The sequence below is a fragment of the Lepus europaeus genome, chromosome 9 (assembly GCF_033115175.1).
Source record: "Lepus europaeus isolate LE1 chromosome 9, mLepTim1.pri, whole genome shotgun sequence".
NCBI classification, from domain to species: domain Eukaryota; kingdom Metazoa; phylum Chordata; class Mammalia; order Lagomorpha; family Leporidae; genus Lepus; species Lepus europaeus.
In genome coordinates this window covers 2,176,375-2,193,170 of record NC_084835.1, presented here as the reverse complement: position 1 = coordinate 2,193,170, position 16,796 = coordinate 2,176,375, and the positions used below count along the sequence as shown (strand labels likewise).

Sequence of the window (16,796 nt, the reverse complement as noted above, 5' to 3'; positions counted from 1 at the left end):
AGGCTCCCGGTCTCGGACCTCAGGGGTGATTTTCCACTTCTGGGAGAATTTCCTGCATCCTGACTCCACCTCAGTGACTCAGCTGCTTCCACACGGCCTCACTCTGAATATCCTCTCGAGAGCAGCAAAGCCCAGGCCCAGCGATCGGAGCCTGAGCAAGGCGCTGTCCCGGAGCCGGGCCAGCACAGCCGCGGCGGGGACGAGAGCCAGCCCTCCACCCCGCGGCACTGCAGGAGGCCACCAACGCGATCCCCAGGCTTCCGGACCTACGCCCCTAGCTGACTGGTACAGTAGGTTTAAGGTGTGACGTGACATAGATGCAGGGGGTAGGAGGAAGTGAAGATTTCATATATATATAAGAGACTAGACATCTAATGTATGTTATATATAACAGACTATCTATAGTATGGATACATACGCACTCATACACATGTAATTTCAGAGGCAGAGAGAGACAGAGGGGACAGAGACCTCCGATCTGCTGATCGACTCCTAGATGCCGGCAACAGGACAAAGCTGGCAGCCAGGAACTCAGTCCGTCTCCCACGTGGGAGGCGGGGACTCAGGTCCGTGAGCTGTCACCTGCTATCTCCCCAGGTGCACGTGGGCAGGAAACTGGAACTGGAGGCAGAGCTGGGACTCGAACCCAGGCCCTGGACGTGGGATGCCAGTGTCGCGAGCAGGCCAAAGGCCTGCCCTCAAATTATACTTTGTCATTCCCTTGAGAGCAGTGATGACACCACGCCAGCAGGGGGAGCTCTGCTCCCTGCAGTGGGGGTCCCACCAAGCTCTGGGGACCCACAGCCCACTTCCTGCACACCGGAACAGCTCTTATCTAGGGAGCAGGCTGGATAAGGACGCTGGGGCTCCACAGCTCACTCTACCCCATCAGGGCACGGCTCTGACTGACGGGGTGTCAGCGCAATCCCATGACCCCCAGCGCCACACCAGAGCCCCAGCCCAGTTCCCGCATCCCGCGGTTGCGGTGGGTGGGGTGTCTTACCTTCATCCGCGGAATACACCACCGTGGTGGGGCTGAAGGGGCCCTCCCCCTTATTGTTGAAGACACCCACTTTCACCTCGAAGGGAGAGAAGGGGCGCACGCTCTCGTTCCGGAACACGTATCTGCAGGCGTCGGCGGACGCCAGCACCGTCAGCATCCAGATCATCTTGCCGTACGGCCGGAAGGCCACCACGTAGCCGAAGCCTCTGCCATTCTGCAGCTCCTCGGGCACCGTCTGGGGAGGAAGGGGGGGACCAGAGGCTGCGGCTGCCTCCGCCTGCACCCCGGCCCCACGCCTCCCACCTGCCTCCCTCTGGGTTTTGTTCTGGGTGAGTGCCCCTGAGGTGCTGGCCCACCCGGATGGACACGTGCAGGGGAGCCTGCCCCTGGCAGCCGGCTGTGGGAGACCCGCTCGAGGTGTGCCGACGCCGACAGCAGTGCATGCTGACCTCGCTCCAGCGCCAGGTGCAGGCTCTCAGGGGGACAATGAGGACCACCTTGGCACGAGCCAGGCCTTCCTCTCTCACCGTGGGGCTCAGGGAACTCTGATGATTTTGGCTTCTGGGGCTGCTTCTAGAATCTTCCAAAACCAGGAGGGGGCCTTTCATTAAGCGCCACCTCCCCTCGCCAAGCCGACTGTGACGTGAACGGGTGACTAAGTGACCTCCGAGTTGTCTAAGGACGGCTCCAGCTCAGAGCCGAATGCTGGGGCCAGGCGCCACAGCCACCAGGGCTTTGAATCCTGCGGCCTCAGGGCAGCTCGGGAGGCCACGCCAGCCTGGATTTGTCAGACAAGCGCCGTTCCCGACTGTGGAGAATGGAGCAGCCACCAGCTACGGACGAGGGAGGGTGGGCGCTCACGTGGGCCTCGGCTGTCACAAACCGTGGGGGACGCGTCCAGCTGCGTCTAACGTGAAGATGGGCCCGCAGTGCCTGCCGTCCCCATGCAGTTACCTCCCAGGTTATAACCAGCTCAGACTTGCTGCCTCCACCGCCGCTGACGTTGGCTGGGGTGACCTCCGGCACTGCAGGGACAAGGACAAGTCAGGAGAGGTGGCACGGCCACAGGAGGGCCCAGGACGTCACCTGGGCGCCGTGACTCCCTTCCGACAAAACTCGGGCGTGCACACGTCTGTCCTCTGAGCTCAGGAACTGAGCCACGGGCCCACGGCCTGAGCTGGGAGGAGGGAGGCACAGGAGCTGGAGGCGGATCTCCTGTTTCCCGTTCAACATGGCGGACACAACCGCTGCCGGCCCATCAGCTCCTTGCCTGGAGGCCGGGGGGCCCGGACCTGGGGGGACGGAGCAGCTGGTGCTCCGGTGTTTATCAGCCGTGTGTGGTACACGCAGAACGGACAGGTGTGGGCGCCCAGGAGTGGGCGTGAGCCAGGTGTTGAAGGGGGTACTGGGCACAGGTTCACCTCTCAGGTCTGTAAGGGGGGGGAGGGTATCTGGCTGACCGAGAATCTCTGAGAGATTAGACTTGGACAGGGAAAGAAGGCACAGGACCAGCTCTGGGACCGCAGGGCCAGAGTCGGAGGCCGGTGAGCGGGTTTGTCCCGTGGTTAAAGCCAATGACGTAGATGCCAATGGTGTTTTCTGAGAGTTGCAGAGTTTCCATCTTCCTAGGCCCCTGTTATCCCTTCAACAGGGGCTTGGCACCCCCACAGCCGGGCCTCTATGCAGCCCACGCACTGCGAGAGGACAGGCAGCTCCCGTGGTGTGGGTTCCTCCTCCCGGTGCTCGCTCAGGCCCTGCTCAGCGCCGTGCTGCACGGCTGGCCGGCCCTGGACGCTCTGGGTCTCAGCTCCCGGGGTGGTTGGTGACCTCAGAGCAGCCCAGCCGAGGTCTCTGTCATAAGTGATTTCTGTAATTTGAGATGGGGATGTGGATTTAAAACAACAGCCCTGTTAGGAGAACTCTGGAGACCACGGGTTGGTGAAGGAGTCGGCTTTGGGGCGTGGTGAGTGCGGTGCCCCTGGGCAAGTGCACCACTGAGCAGAACCTGGCTCCTGATCACCCGGCTTCCCACGACCTGGTGTCTAGGGAGTGCGGGCTCAGCACCGCTCCCTGGGGCCGGCACTGCCCGAGTGTGCCCGCAGCTGTGCCCGGCTACTCACGGGCCTCCTCCGTCCGCCGTTTCTCCGAGGGCCGGCTGGGCTCGCCGATCCCGATCACGTTGGCTGCAACTGTGCGGAACTCGTACTCCACCCAGGGGCTCAAGCCCACCACGGTCGCTGTGAAGGTTCTCCCGTCGATGAGCTCGGGGACTGCAAGGGATCAGAGCGGGAAGGGGTGTTTCCAGGTTCCTAGGACAGGATGCGCAGGCGTGGGAGGCAGAGGGGACACCCCGCACCACCAGGATCCACCGCGCCTTCAGGGTCCCGGGGCATCTCACTGCGGCTGTGCACACACCGCCGGGAATCCCAGAACGGATGCGAAACCAGTAAGTGCCAGTCAGAGGCCAGCAGGGGACATCACAAAAGACACAAAGCCCCAGGGTGCAAAGCTGCCCGAGGTTCTCCTTGCGGAGTCAGCGTTGGGATTCTCCTCCCAGCTTCCGGACTGTTCTCAGCTCTGCTTAAAGCGGACCCCTGACTCAGCAGAACGCCAGTGACTGCACAGAGCCCCATTCCTGAGGGGCAAAAAACTCCCACGGAAAAACAACTGGCGTTGTTAAAATCAGCACGACCCCGGGACGTGTGTAACACTGGGTGCATCATGGGCTGGCGCTGTAGTGCGGCAGGTAAGGCCGCCGCCGGCAGCACCAGCATCCCACACGGGCGCTGGTTCGAGTCCTGGCTGCTCCGATTCCCATCCACTCCCTGCTAATGCACCTGGGAAAGCAGTGGAAGATGGCCCAAGTGCTGCAGCCACGTGGAGACCCGGAGGAGGATCCTGGCTCCGGGCTCCAGATCAGCCCAGCCCTGGCTGTTGGGCCCATTTGGGGAGAGAACCAGACAATGGAAGACCTCACTCTTTTTCTAACTCTGCCTTTCAAATAAATAAATAGAAATAAAACTGGGCACATCACTGCGGCGGTTCCTCCTCCAAGCCCACAGCCGCCCACCCCCCGCCTGCAGGACCTGCCTCTTGGCCCAATCTTCCCTCACATGGAACCCGCATCAACCAGTGAGCCAATCAGGAGGGAGCGACCGGGGTGAGACGGTGATGAGAGCTAAGGCCCTAAGAGGACGGACTGTGGAACTTCCCTGAAAACGGGAAATGTGGTGGAAATGCAGGGGGGAGGGGGTGAGAATGCTGTGGCTGTCCTGACAGGGGCGCTTTAAGGAAAACACCTCTGGGACTTAAAATCTGGAAGCAGAAGTCCCGTGTCTCCTCGCGCCCACACGGACGCTGCAGGAGAAGCGCAGGGGGACGGGGGGGGGGGGGGGGGGAGGCTCACGGCAGCAGCCACGGCCTGGCTTCACGAGGGCAGGTCACAAACCCCCCAAGTCTGTGACCTAGGAGCACCGGGCATGACGGAGGCACAGGTGACACACACACAGGTTGTTCTGTTTGGGCACCGAGTGCATTTTCCAATGTGTGTAAAGAGACGCGAGAGAGAAGCGAGAACACGGCTTTGGGTCAACACAGAGAAAACAGGAACTCAGCGGCGAGCAGTGGCTGAGCTCCGGGCTCGGCCGTGTCCTCTGCAGCCGGGTCTGAGGGAGGGCCCGGGGTCCACACAGTGCCCCTCCCCGCAGGCGGAGGACTGCGAGAGCCCAGGCCCCCGTCTGGTACCTGTGCTGACAGCTTGCCAGCCCACGGAGAATGGCGTCCGAGCTTGAATGATGTACATGGTGACGGGGCTGTGGTTGTCGGGCCCGGGCCTCCAGGAGAGCTGAGCGGTGCTGTCTGTGATTTCGTCGATGGTCACAGCCTCGGGGGGGCCTGGGGGACCTGGGAAGAGCGAGGCCCTCAGGGCTGTGTCCTTGAAGGGGGCGCCGGCCCACACCATCCCAGCTCACGGCTTCTCAGGCCTGCTCTGAACACACACACGCTGGGTGCTGGACTCTGCGTGGCCCTTCACTCCTGGGCTAAGAGGAGGAACCCACAGGACAGCAAGGAACGGCCAGAGAATGCTTGTGTCGAAGCCGGGGACATGGTGGCTCCCAGAGCCGAGTCCCTGCCCTGCCCTCAGGTATCCGTGATTCCCACCCAGGGCGGGCCCTGTCACCAGGGATACAGTCGCCACGGAGACAGTCTGACGTCATGACGACTACAGACAGGTGGGAACGGTTGCTTCCCCCACGGAGGGCAAGGATTTGGATGTAGGTGAGGAGGCAGCCCCTCCCTGCACGCGGCCTGCACCCCACACCACCCTCTCTCTGTGCTGCTTAGAACTGGTGCTGGCTGCATCCGCACAGGTGCACATGGAGGCCTGTGGGCCAGAAAAAGACAGAGCGGCCCAGAGCAGTTGGCAGGCAGAGACCCAGGGCTGCTGTCCAACAGGAGACTCTCCGCTCACAGGCACACCTCAGTGTCTCAGGAGAGGAGGTGGTACCAGGGACATGGGACAAACCCACGTCCACTAGCCAGGCATCAGGGGGGACTCCTGGGGGTGTTAGCCGACCCCCGGCACAGTCACCAGTCTGTTGGCCGAGTGCCCTTGGGCCAGCTCGTGTGGAGCTGTGGAAGGTGAACGGCCACGTCGCTGACGCAGGCTTGGCTCTCAGAGTCGCTACCTCCCCCGTGCGTGAAACCCTACATTCTCCTCCCTTCCCTAACCATCGCTTTACAGACCCACAGGGGAGACCAAACGCGTCTCCTGGGTGTGGAGCTGACTCATTTCCCACGGGGACATCTTTGCCTGCCGGTCGGATGCCACCTGGCAGGGCTGAGACATCCTCTGCTCTTTGGGGGTCTTGTTAACCGGAGACGTCCAGAGCCGAGACGCTCCCTGTTCTCACCAGCTTCTCACCCCAGCATCTCCTTCCGCTGTGGCTGCGCCACGGGCCCTTTAAAGCCCAGCGCCACAGACAGGAAAGTGTCCCCTCCTTAGTGGCCCAGAGAGCACGTGACAGAAGCGGCTGAGCCTGCACTGGCCCCACTGCAGGGCGGGAGGGCAGGTGGCACGGCTCTGGCCTCTGGACAGTTTTGCTGGTCTCTGTCCCGGCCCCTGCCTGCTGTACCGCTGTGACCTCACAGGATGTTCACCCACTTGGTTTTAGGGACACTGCGTGCCTCTTTCAAAACGTGCAAATGTTTGTCCTCTGAACAGCACGATGAGCTGGCCGATGGCCACAGAGGGGACACGGGTCTGGCCCTGGTCTGCTCGTGGCTCAGGCATGAGTGTCGCGGGGCTGGAGCCAGCCCTCGAGGCTGCCCTGGTCCGAACCATGACATCTCCACGGAGCATCAAAGTCATTGCTGCCTCCTCTGTGCACCCTGCAGAAAACCCGCCAGGGCAGAGCCCGGGAAGACGGAACGCGCGCTCGCGCTCGCACTCTTAAACGGCGTATTAATTTATTGGCCTTATTAACTGATTAGACTACATTTTCTTTTATTCGGTGCTTGCGAATTCCTCTTGGTATTCAACTCTATTTTCTGTGAAATGAAGTATACAATATCATTTAAGAACTTCAACTATTACTGATTTAAATATTTATTAGACTAATTTATTGGTGTTTAAACTGCTGATCTGAACATTATCCTAATTAAATAGGGGATAAATTTTCAGAACAGAGTTCCTTTGTTCCCGTGGGGAGAGCAGACCGGCTCTGGGGCATCTTAGCCGGGAAACAGACTGGTGTTCTGAGGCAGTCTTAGCACGGCCCCACCCGCACCGTGAGCAAAGGATCTCATCCCGGGGGGAGGACGCAGGCACCCAGCATGCAAGTGTCGTCTGCTCTGGCCTCCGTGATGGTGCCGGCCCCACACACCTCCCAGGCCTGTGTCCCCAGGACGGAGCAGCCCACTTTGTGCCCCTGGCGACACCTGCCTCCCGGGCACGCGAGCTCAGCTGCCTCCCTTCCGGCGTCTGGGGTTTCCGCTCCCTGCACCCCCAGTTCCTCCGGGGCTCAGCCCACTGGCCCAGGACACCTGACACTGACCACGGGTGCTTCCAGCTCCCTGCGGCAGCCTCCTAGAACCCCTGACCACACACAGATTTCATGCTGGTGCACGCATGGGCTCAGTAAGCCTTAAATCTGCATTTAAAAATGCTTCCCAGGAGTCCACGGACAGCTTGGTGAGGCCTGGGAGGGACTCGGGGGCCGTGGCTCAGCCATGGTGATCGGAGGGGCCCGGGGGCGCAGGAGGGGCTCACAAATGTCGCCTGTGACCGCAGCTCCCCGCTTCCTCCTCCCTCCCGGGCAACCCGGAGGTGTTTGCATCCAACACTGTTCTGCAGGCAGGGGACAGCCCTGCCAGCTGCAGGAACAAGGACACTGAGGGCCTTGATCTTGAGCCACAGTCCTACGGGGGGCCTAACGGTCAGCCTGGCCTGGCTGGGATGAAACACGAGACGGCGCCGTCCGAGTCCTCTGCACACCCCAAGCTTTCTTCACGGAGAGTTCTAGAATTCCTGTCAACTGCAGAAGCCCTCGCTGGGGACCTGCAGGGCTCACTGCTGGCGGGAGGTGACTGGACATCCCCAGAGAACACTGCCCGCCTCTCCTCCTGATCCCAAACCACTGAGGAGTTGAGAACTCGGCACTGGAGTAGACGACCCGTGAGGCTTTAGCGACAAGGCAAAGCGCGGTACCTCTCACGACGAGGTCGGCGGTCACCGAGAGCCTGTCCACACTCGTCTGGACCATGCAGACGTATCTCCCGGCGTGCGTCAGCTGAATGTTCCGGATCATCAGATCCCCAGCCGAGTCCTGCTGATGGAGAGCAGAGCGGCTGCAATGACTTTCTAATGAGCTCGAAGCAGGACTGGCACATGGCGGACCGGACGCGGCGGGGACGCACTCAGCTCGCTCCGGCTGACGCACACAGCAGCGGTGTGCTCTGGCCTGCATGGGTGGTAAGGACGCCTGCCCTCCAGAGCACCACTTCCACAGGCCCCCGGCTGACCGGCCGGTCTGCTCGGAAGCACGCAGGCGCCTGGTCCCCAGCCCCGTCCCAAGCCGGAGCCTCCACTCTACTTGGGAGCTCCAGGCTTGGGGGGTGCAAGCCCCCGGAGTTGGATCTGCATCCACGCCAACCCTGCCTGACGGCCGCATCCCACCTGCTCCCAGGTTTGAATTCAAATAGCAGGAGCACCAGACTCTCCAGGGGAATCCCGCATCGCCTAGTGTGGAAAGGTGCTAATTTGTTTTGCAAATGCCAAATGCATGTTTGATTAGCAGATGAATGGAACTAATTAAAACCCTGGTATGGCCGCCTCTGTGCCCCAGCAGCGTTTCCACACTGCTCACCAGCGTGGAGCTTTTGTGACCAGGAGGAGAGGCCTGCGTGGTGGCGATGTAACAGGACACCCCTGCCGTCTGGGGCCCCGGATCACAGCCTACGAGAACAGCTCTCGAGGCCACACCGGGGCCGGGGCTGGGGAAGCCGCTCTTCCTTCTGCACCCACTATGGATGGCAACTCAGGCAGCGCTGGCCCTCCCTGGTCTTCCTGCTCCAAACCACAGAGCAGTGCTGACGGTGCCCCCCGCCGCTGCCGCTGCTCCCCATGACAGCTACACTGGGCCGGGCCTCACGGTGTTGACCGACAGTGTCCACGTGTTTCATGCTCCTGAACAAACTCACTAAATACTCACAGGTCCTGCAAAGCAGCTTTCTTAGTATTCACATCTTAGAGAGGAGGCCGGGGAGCGCCTGCAGCCATTCAGCCAGCAGAGGGCAGAGCCAGAACTTGAATCTCAACACCGTTAGCTGGGGCCCCAGCTCTGGAGAATTGTGTCGCCATCCAGGCAGACCTGTCGCTCAGCACTCGGGTGCACCTGTACATCACGTGTGCACCTTCTTGCGTCTCTTTCTACCAGGCACAGCGGGAGACGCGGGACCGCCTGTGGTGTGTGTGCACAGCACAGAGGCGGCAGGGCGGGGGGAGGGAGAGCTGTGGCCCCCACCCGCGCTGTGGGCAGCTGCTTGCCGCTCTTGTCTGCCCTTAGCCGATTCGACCTTGGGGGAATCAGAGACCGTGTGCGCCTGAACCTCCTGAGGCCTCCGAGACACACAGCGAGTTTAAACTCTGCCACTGGCCGTGTCAAAGACAGGGGTGCTCATTCAGAAGAGCTGTGCCTTCTCCCTTTCTTTTTTTCCAACCTGAAAGCCCTTTGGGTTAGAACACCTGACTCACCTGGCTTCTCGCTGAGGTTCTGTTTACCCACCAAGACCCCTCATTGCTCAGGGAAGTGGGGGGTATTCGCTGAGCTATCTCTCAGCGCTGCTGTGAGGTTCACGTGGGTAATGCTCGCGTCTAAGAAGGTTCCCGATCAATGATCAGGCGCTGTGCACGCACATCATCATCGCGACTTGAGGACAGGCCTCACGGGGGCAGGTGTGCAGCAAGGAGGGAGCCACTGGGGCCAGCAGCTACGGCTGCACTATCTCAGCTCCTCCTGTGTCCAGCAAGGCCTCAACATCCAAGAGACTCCTGTGGCCTGGGCCACGGTCTGGCAGCCCACAAACAGATGTCCACAATTCTGAGATTTAGAACTTGCTGTGGTTGTCTGCAAATGTTGACCAGATTTGTATTTTTAGAGTGAAACGCAAACAGGAGAGAGAGCGTGGTCAGCACCGAGGGAGGCGTCTCACAGCAGGAGAACGAGGACTTGCTCCTTCCTTGGGCGTCCCCCGACCCGGCCGTGAGCCGAGTCCCTGACAGACCACGGCAGGCAGCAGGGCAAGAAGCCCTCCTGAGGGCTGCACAGGCCGGGTCTGCCCGGGGTCACCCACCAGGCTGACCCAGGAAGCAGACAGCGACACGAGCCGGCCTTCAGGACTGCATTGCCACCCTGCATGTGCGCCAAGACCCAGCTCTGCGGTGTTCACGGTGCTGGCGGCCACTACCCACGGGTGGCCCAGGCCGTGGGGCTGCCCCTCACTTCCCAATTCCTGATTAGCAGGTGCTGGTTCCACACATGCCATCGGCATCTCCCACATGCAAGGCAGGCGAGGCAGGGCTGAGGGCACAGGTCTCTGCCAAAGGTATCCTCAGTGCCCGCGACTCCATCAGGCTGGCTCCACCTGTGCCCCCACCCTGGCACGCATCTGGCATCAGGGCCATGTGTGCCTGATTGGCAGGGCATCCATTGGGGGCGGCCAGGCCTCTCTTCTGATTGGGTGACGCTCATGTCATTCTGGGGGGTGATATTTTCAGCCTCTCCCCTTCCCAGGAAATCTGTTTTTGTGGGAAAGTAAACATTCTGCTTTGTGAAGAATTTTCCTCACTTGTATTTCCCGGCTACCACAACCAGTGTCCCCTCCTTTAGTGCTACACCCGTTATGGGTGGTCCGCTCTCCCACTGTGACAGGTACTGGGGAGGCAGTCCTCCAATTCTCAAGGTACTTATGACTCAGTGCCTGGTGGGGTAGTAGCTAAGTCTCCCTCTTAGCCGGCCCTGCTAAGCTGGGCCATGTGAGAGAAGGGTTAATAGGGGGTTTCCTCCAGCCTCTCTCAGCCGGGGTTCCAGGAGAGGCTGCCTAAGGAGCCTGGGCATCCCCGGCTGGGACAAACGAACTCGGCCCCCGCGAGTCGGACACGGGACCATGCGGACACCACTCTTACGAGAACTCAGGAGTCGTCCAAGTCGTTCGAGTGCTCTGTGACTCAAACTCTGAGAAAGAAACACGACCAGGACTGGGACTCCCGTTGGGTGGAAAACACACCCCTGATGTCGCCCGCACGCCTCTGTGATCTGGGGCCAGAGGCCGGGCACCACGGAAGCAGGGCAGCCCGGGTTCTGCTGGGAACACCCAGGGGAACGGCCCCAGTGGTGGTAACCGTCATGCTAGACACAAGCTGGTTCCAGACTGAACCTGTTCAATGCTAACAGACATTTCTGCAGAAACTAAGGCATTTTTTGAGAGTTCAATTGGTTGGATTCAAATTACGTGGAGACCATAATCTGATCCGCCCTTCAGAATCCAGAAGGCAAGCTCTGTGCCTGGGGTGATGGTCTTTTACCCGAGCCACCGGGCACACAACGCGCACCCGAGAATCGTGCAAGGGAAGGATGCCTCGCCCACGCTCCCAGTCAGGCTCTGGGGTGCTCGGGGTGGGACTGGAGGTGAAATCTGAAGCTGAGATCGCCCATTAGCAGCCGCGGGGGAAGGGCAGGGCCTGGGGGGCCTCGGCTGCCCCATTCACGGGCAGGAATGTGCCCTCAGCACAGGGCCACGCTAGGCAGGGCCGCAGCTACCATGCCCAGAGGAGCAACAACTAACCAAGCAGTGGCCCTGATCCCCTTTCCTGCTGGCCTCCTGCGCACAGCCTCCCCTCAACACTTACCCCTCCGACTCTCTCAAAGTGGTCGCCGTCCTTGTCGAAGTCTATCAGGTGTCCGTTAAATGACCAAGCGAACACAATGTCCAGTGAGTGATCGTGCGTCACCTGGCACGGCAGGACGATGCTCTCTCCCACAGTGACATCCATGCTGGACGGGGGCACCGTCACGCGTGTCGGATCTGCAGGGGCCACACAAAACACACGACAGCAAAGCCTTGAGCCGGCGTGGAACCACGGCTCAGATGCCAAGAGCAGGGAGAAGCGCTTTTGCTTCCTCCCCTCCCCCACCTCGGGCATCTGGGGAGCCCAGATGTGGGTGGGGACATGGACTTCACTAGGAAGACAAGGACGCATGTATGGGGGCGCTCGTGGGCCACCGGGCTCGGCCCAAGAGTGCGGGGTGAAGTCTGCACGGTTGCCCCGGAAGGGCTGGCTTCGGGCGGCTCTCCCTCCAGGCTCCCTGGAGAACCACAGCCCCGCAGAGGGCACGCAGGAAATCCACGCTGATTTGAAGTTTGGTGGGAGTTTTTTTAATTTGAAAAAGTGATACATGTTTGAGTCAATTTAGAAAATTCAGGACAATTAAAAGAAGGGCCAAAAAACCGAAACCCAAGCCAACACGACCTCCCACACGGTGCACCTGTTTTCACTGTGGTGCAGCTTTGCCCGGTTTCTGATTCATAACCTGGCAGGTGCGCTGCTTTGCATCACTGTGAATGTGCTACCCACACACTCTTCCCTCCCTGCCTACGTAACTAACAGAAGCATGTTTGCATCCGTCAAGACGTTCCTGTAGTCTGCATGATGTGCTGTTATGTGTACAGTACTGCTCATTTTCAAACTGGAAATTTGCAACCTGGCAGATTTTATTGTAAATGTGCTGAATTATGAATCATGATGGGCATCAGAGAGGCCATGACAGGTGTCTGTCACTTCTCTACACTAAAGACCACTGGTGAGATTTTGCTGGGGATGGGATGGGCCTGCTTGGTGGAGACCGTTTATAATCCCGACCGCCCTTCACACACCTGCTCCCTAATACTTCAGTAAAGCATGTCCACACGTGGTGGCAGAGATCACAGGGATGAGAAGCGGTTTGCATTCCACGGAAAGGCCACGTAAACAGAGAAATCCCAAGTCCACTCACATCCTAGAGATCGCTACATACGAAAAAAAAATAAACAATCCCATGGAGGACAAACGAAAACAAACCAAACAGCACAGGAACCTTGTTCGCACTCGCGGCGCTGAGGGTGCACATGTTCAGTGAGCCACTGGGAATTGTGACGTTCTATCTCCTAAGAGACTTTTCATTTATTCTTTATTATTTGAAAGGCACAGTGACAGAAAGGAGGGAAAGGAGAGAGAGAGATCTTCTGTCTGCTGGTTCACACCCCAAATGCCCATAACAGCCAGGGCTGGCCAGACTGCAGCCAGGAGCCAGCAGCTCCATCACGGTCCATCCCACGGGTGGCAGGGGCCCAATTACTTGGACCATCTCCCACTGCCTTCCCAGGAACACGAGCAGGGAGCTGGATCGGTAGCAGAGTAGCAAGGACTTGACCAGCTCTAGTGTATGGGATGCCAGCCTTGCAAACAGCAGCTCAACCTGACGTCCCACAACGGCAGCCCTCACGTCTATGTTTAATCAGCACATGACAACTGTGTGTAGCTCTGGGGTGCAACGTTCAGACACATGTACACACATGCAGTGACCACATCAGGGTGACTGGACATCCACTACCTCAAACATTTACTGAAGACTCTCTTTCTAAAAGGAGAAATTCACTTTATTATTTAACAGGCAGAGTGACCGACAGAGAAAGCACACGCATGTGTGAGACAGAGAGGGAGAGCGCTGTATCTCCCATCCACTGGTTCACTCCCCAGATGTCCCCAGATGGCCAGGACCAGGGTCTGGGAACTCCAACCGGGTCTCCCACGTGGGTGACAGGAACCCTGCTGTTGAGCCATCACCTGCTGTGTCCTACGGTCTACGTTAGCAGGAAGCCGGAGCCAGGAGCTGCTGACGGGACTTGAACCAGGCACCACAGCAGCGGATGGGGGTATCCTGACCACCAGGCCATACACCCATCCTTACTGAAGATTCTGACTTCTCAACATCCCACGCTGAAGATCTCTCTGCAGAGAGTATTTAAGACAGGTTTTCCAGGCTTTTATCCAAATACAGAAAGAACAGACTTTGGGCTGTTCGTGATGGGAAGCTGCTCTCCTGGGCAGGTTTTAATCTTGTGTTGGGATGCACTTCCGCTGGCTTCTCAGTGACCTCTGGTGGCTGTGGAATAAAGGGGCCCCCGGCCCCCGGCCTGAGCGGCGAGCGGCAGAGGGAAGGGTGCCCCCAAGAGCCAAGCACGCGGGAGGCATCTGCTCCACGGATTCTGGACCCCAGGGAACGGACACAGACCGGATCTCTGAAATGAGGGGAGGAGACAGGAACAGACGCTATTCCAGGCAAAATTCTGGGGACAGCCCCACTCTGACGGACCACGCCGCCATCAACACTTCTGAATTTACATTTTCTCCATCTGCACAGTGAAGGCTCAAACAGAAGCTACCTCCCCCCGGCTTGTAGTCGGTGAAGAAGCTGCTGATTTCTATTTAAACAGCTTTGTGTTGTGACGCTGCCACGTTCATTCACTCATGTGTGTGCCATCGTGTGCTGCCTGTTAGCCGGGCGAGCACCATCCATGAACATGGAGCCCCCAAGGCCTGCTAGGCCCCTTCCGTGGGTCATCTGATTCCTAACCAGGCAGCACTGAGAGCACGCTTGATTCTGTGTAGTCAACAGATGTTTAAATGCAAAAGGATCTCAGAGGATTCCTGCCCTGGGCGGTAGATGGCCTCAGCCAGACAGCTGGCAGTGAGGAGCTCACAGCTCAGACACTGGCTCTGGCCCCAGGTTTAGGAGTGCAGCCAAATGTCCAAGCTCAGCTCCTTGGGATTGTCTCCTTCTCTCCTGACAGCTCCCGGGCAAGCAGCAAGGAACTGGCGTGTGCTCCAGGCCTGGAGCCACCTGAGAGCCAGGTTCACAATTTCCTTTATTTACTAGAAAGGCAGAGTGACTGAGAGATAGAGATGACAGAGATAGAGATAGAGATAGAGATAGAGATAGGAGAGAGAGATAGGAGAGAGAGAGAGAGAGAGAGGCAGCAAGCCAGCACTGGGCTGAGAGAGAGGGAGAGGGGGAGAGGGAGAGGGAGAGGGAGAGGGAGAGGGAGAGGGAGACACACACACACACACACAGCAAGCAAGCACTGGACTGAAGCCAGGAGCCAGCAACTTCATTCAAGTCTCTAGTGTGGGTGGTGGGGACCCAGGCACTTGCAGCATCATTCGCTGCTTCTCCCGGGCACATCAGCAGGAAGCTGGACTGGAAGCAGAACGGTTGGGACAGGAACCGGCACATATGGGATGCTGGCATCGTAAGTGGCAGCTTAACTCACTGAGCTACACTGTCCTAGGCTCACGTTTTTAATTGGCTTTGCTTTCTAAAGAAATGTTTGTGTCACGCCCATGTTTATAGAAGCTCAACTCACAATACCTGAGATATGGAATCAACGCAGGTGCCCATCAGCTGATGACTGGATAAGGAAACTGTGGTCCGTACACAGCACGGAATGACACTCAGGCGCACACAAAGGATGCAATCCTCCCTTTTCCAGAAAAACGGATGTAACCGGCGATCATTACGCTCAGTGAAATGAGCCAGTTCCAGAAAGACAAACATAATGTCTTCCCTGATTTGTGGTAACTAGTATGTAGAGTAGAAAAAAGTGCAGTGTATATAAGTGAAATTGACATTGAGATTTGATTATTACTTAACGCTTGTCTACACAACTGAAGAACAGTGGTTTTTCTCCTTATTTGCTGAATTCTTTATCTGGTGGAGGGTTAACCTCGTGACTATAAAGTCCCCTGAGAGTATGTCCCTGCAAACATTAAAGGAAAAAGGAAAAGGAAGGAGAGAGGGTGGGAGGGAGGGAACAGGGGAGGGAGGAAGTATCATCACGTTCTTAAAGCTGTGTATGGGAGATACAAGAAACGTGGTCCCTTTACACACCTAACCATTTAAAAGAAGAAACGTTCCTCTCTCGATCTGGGGGAGATTTCTGTCGTTGGTAACCTCAGCTGCCTGTGGTCTCGGGACCCGAGGAGTACCCTAAGCCAAGGAGCGGTCCAGGGCCACGCCCACTGGGAAACAGACCACGCCGGGCACACCCGAGGCCTCCCTGGGACCAGGCGGGCTCACAGCCGCGGCAGCCGCTCGGGTTCTCAGAGCGCATCGTCCTCTGCTCCTGTTTTCTGAGTTCCGAACTCTGACGCTGTCCGCTGATTCGCTTCCTTAGAGTGGATCCACGTGTGCACACGGATGTGCAGCATCCTGCAGAGCGACCGACTTCCTCCTCTGACTTCCGGTTGTCACGATCGGGAAGAACCTGCGTGCAGGACCTCCGAAGAGTCACCTGGCTCCGTTGCATGCACAGGCCTCTCCAAGGCACTCAGAACTCGAGACGGGGGCTGACGGCTGGACTTGGATGCAACTGAGCAGCAACGTTAACCGGGACCAAGGCGCCTCTCAGCGTTGCTCCCTGTGGTGCCTGTACAGCTGACGACCACAGATGCTGAAGCGCAGGCATCATATACGTTTTTTTACAGCTGAGTAGTGCTCCATGGTGTATATCCCATAATTTCTTTATCCAATCAACAGTTGCTGGACATCTGGGTTGATTCCATATCTTAGGTATTGTGAATTGTGCTGCCGTGAACATACGGCTACAGATAACTCTTGTATACACTGATTTCCTCTGCTTGGGTAAATTCGCAGGAGTGCGATGGATGGATCACACGGTAGGTCTACATTCAGGTTTTAGAGGTACCGCCATACCGTCTGCACAGTGGCTGCACTGTTTACGTTTCCACCAGCAGCGGATCAGGCCATCTTTTCCCCCACATTCTTGCCAGCATTGGTCGCTTGTTGATTTCCGTATGGGAGCCATTCTAACCAGAGTGACAGAGTGAGGCGAAACCTCTGTTTTTGTTTTTTTTTTTTTTTTTTGGACAGGAAGCGTGGACAGTGAGAGAGACAGAGAGAAAGGAGAAAGGTCTTCTTTTTCTGTTGGTTCACCCCCTGAGTGGCTGCTGCGGCCGGCGCACCGTGCTGATCCGAGGCCAGGAGCTTCTCCTGATCTCCCAAGCGGGTGCAGGGCCCAAGCACTTGGGCCATCCTCCACTGCAGTCCTGGGCCACAGCAGAGAGCTGGCCTGGAAGAGGGGCAACCGGGACAGACTCTGTTACCCTAACTGGGACTAGAACCTGGGGTGCCGGCGCCGCAGGCGGAGGATTAGCCTAGTGAGCCGCGGCACTGGC

At 58.4% G+C, this 16,796-nt stretch overlaps 1 protein-coding gene across 1 annotated transcript in view; it reads right to left on the bottom strand.

The window, feature by feature from the left end:
* LOC133766705 (contactin-4) overlaps window positions 1–16,796 on the bottom strand; it is a 268,926-nt gene that overhangs the window by 9,595 nt on the left and 242,535 nt on the right. Inside the window, exons 11-16 of the mRNA XM_062200335.1 lie at window positions 11,412–11,587; window positions 7,713–7,830; window positions 4,748–4,906; window positions 3,124–3,273; window positions 1,958–2,028; window positions 1,004–1,238 (exon numbers count right to left, since the gene is read on the bottom strand). Of these exons, the coding sequence (XP_062056319.1) occupies window positions 1,004–1,238; window positions 1,958–2,028; window positions 3,124–3,273; window positions 4,748–4,906; window positions 7,713–7,830; window positions 11,412–11,587 (909 nt within the window). The remainder of the gene's footprint in view (window positions 1–1,003; window positions 1,239–1,957; window positions 2,029–3,123; window positions 3,274–4,747; window positions 4,907–7,712; window positions 7,831–11,411; window positions 11,588–16,796) is intronic.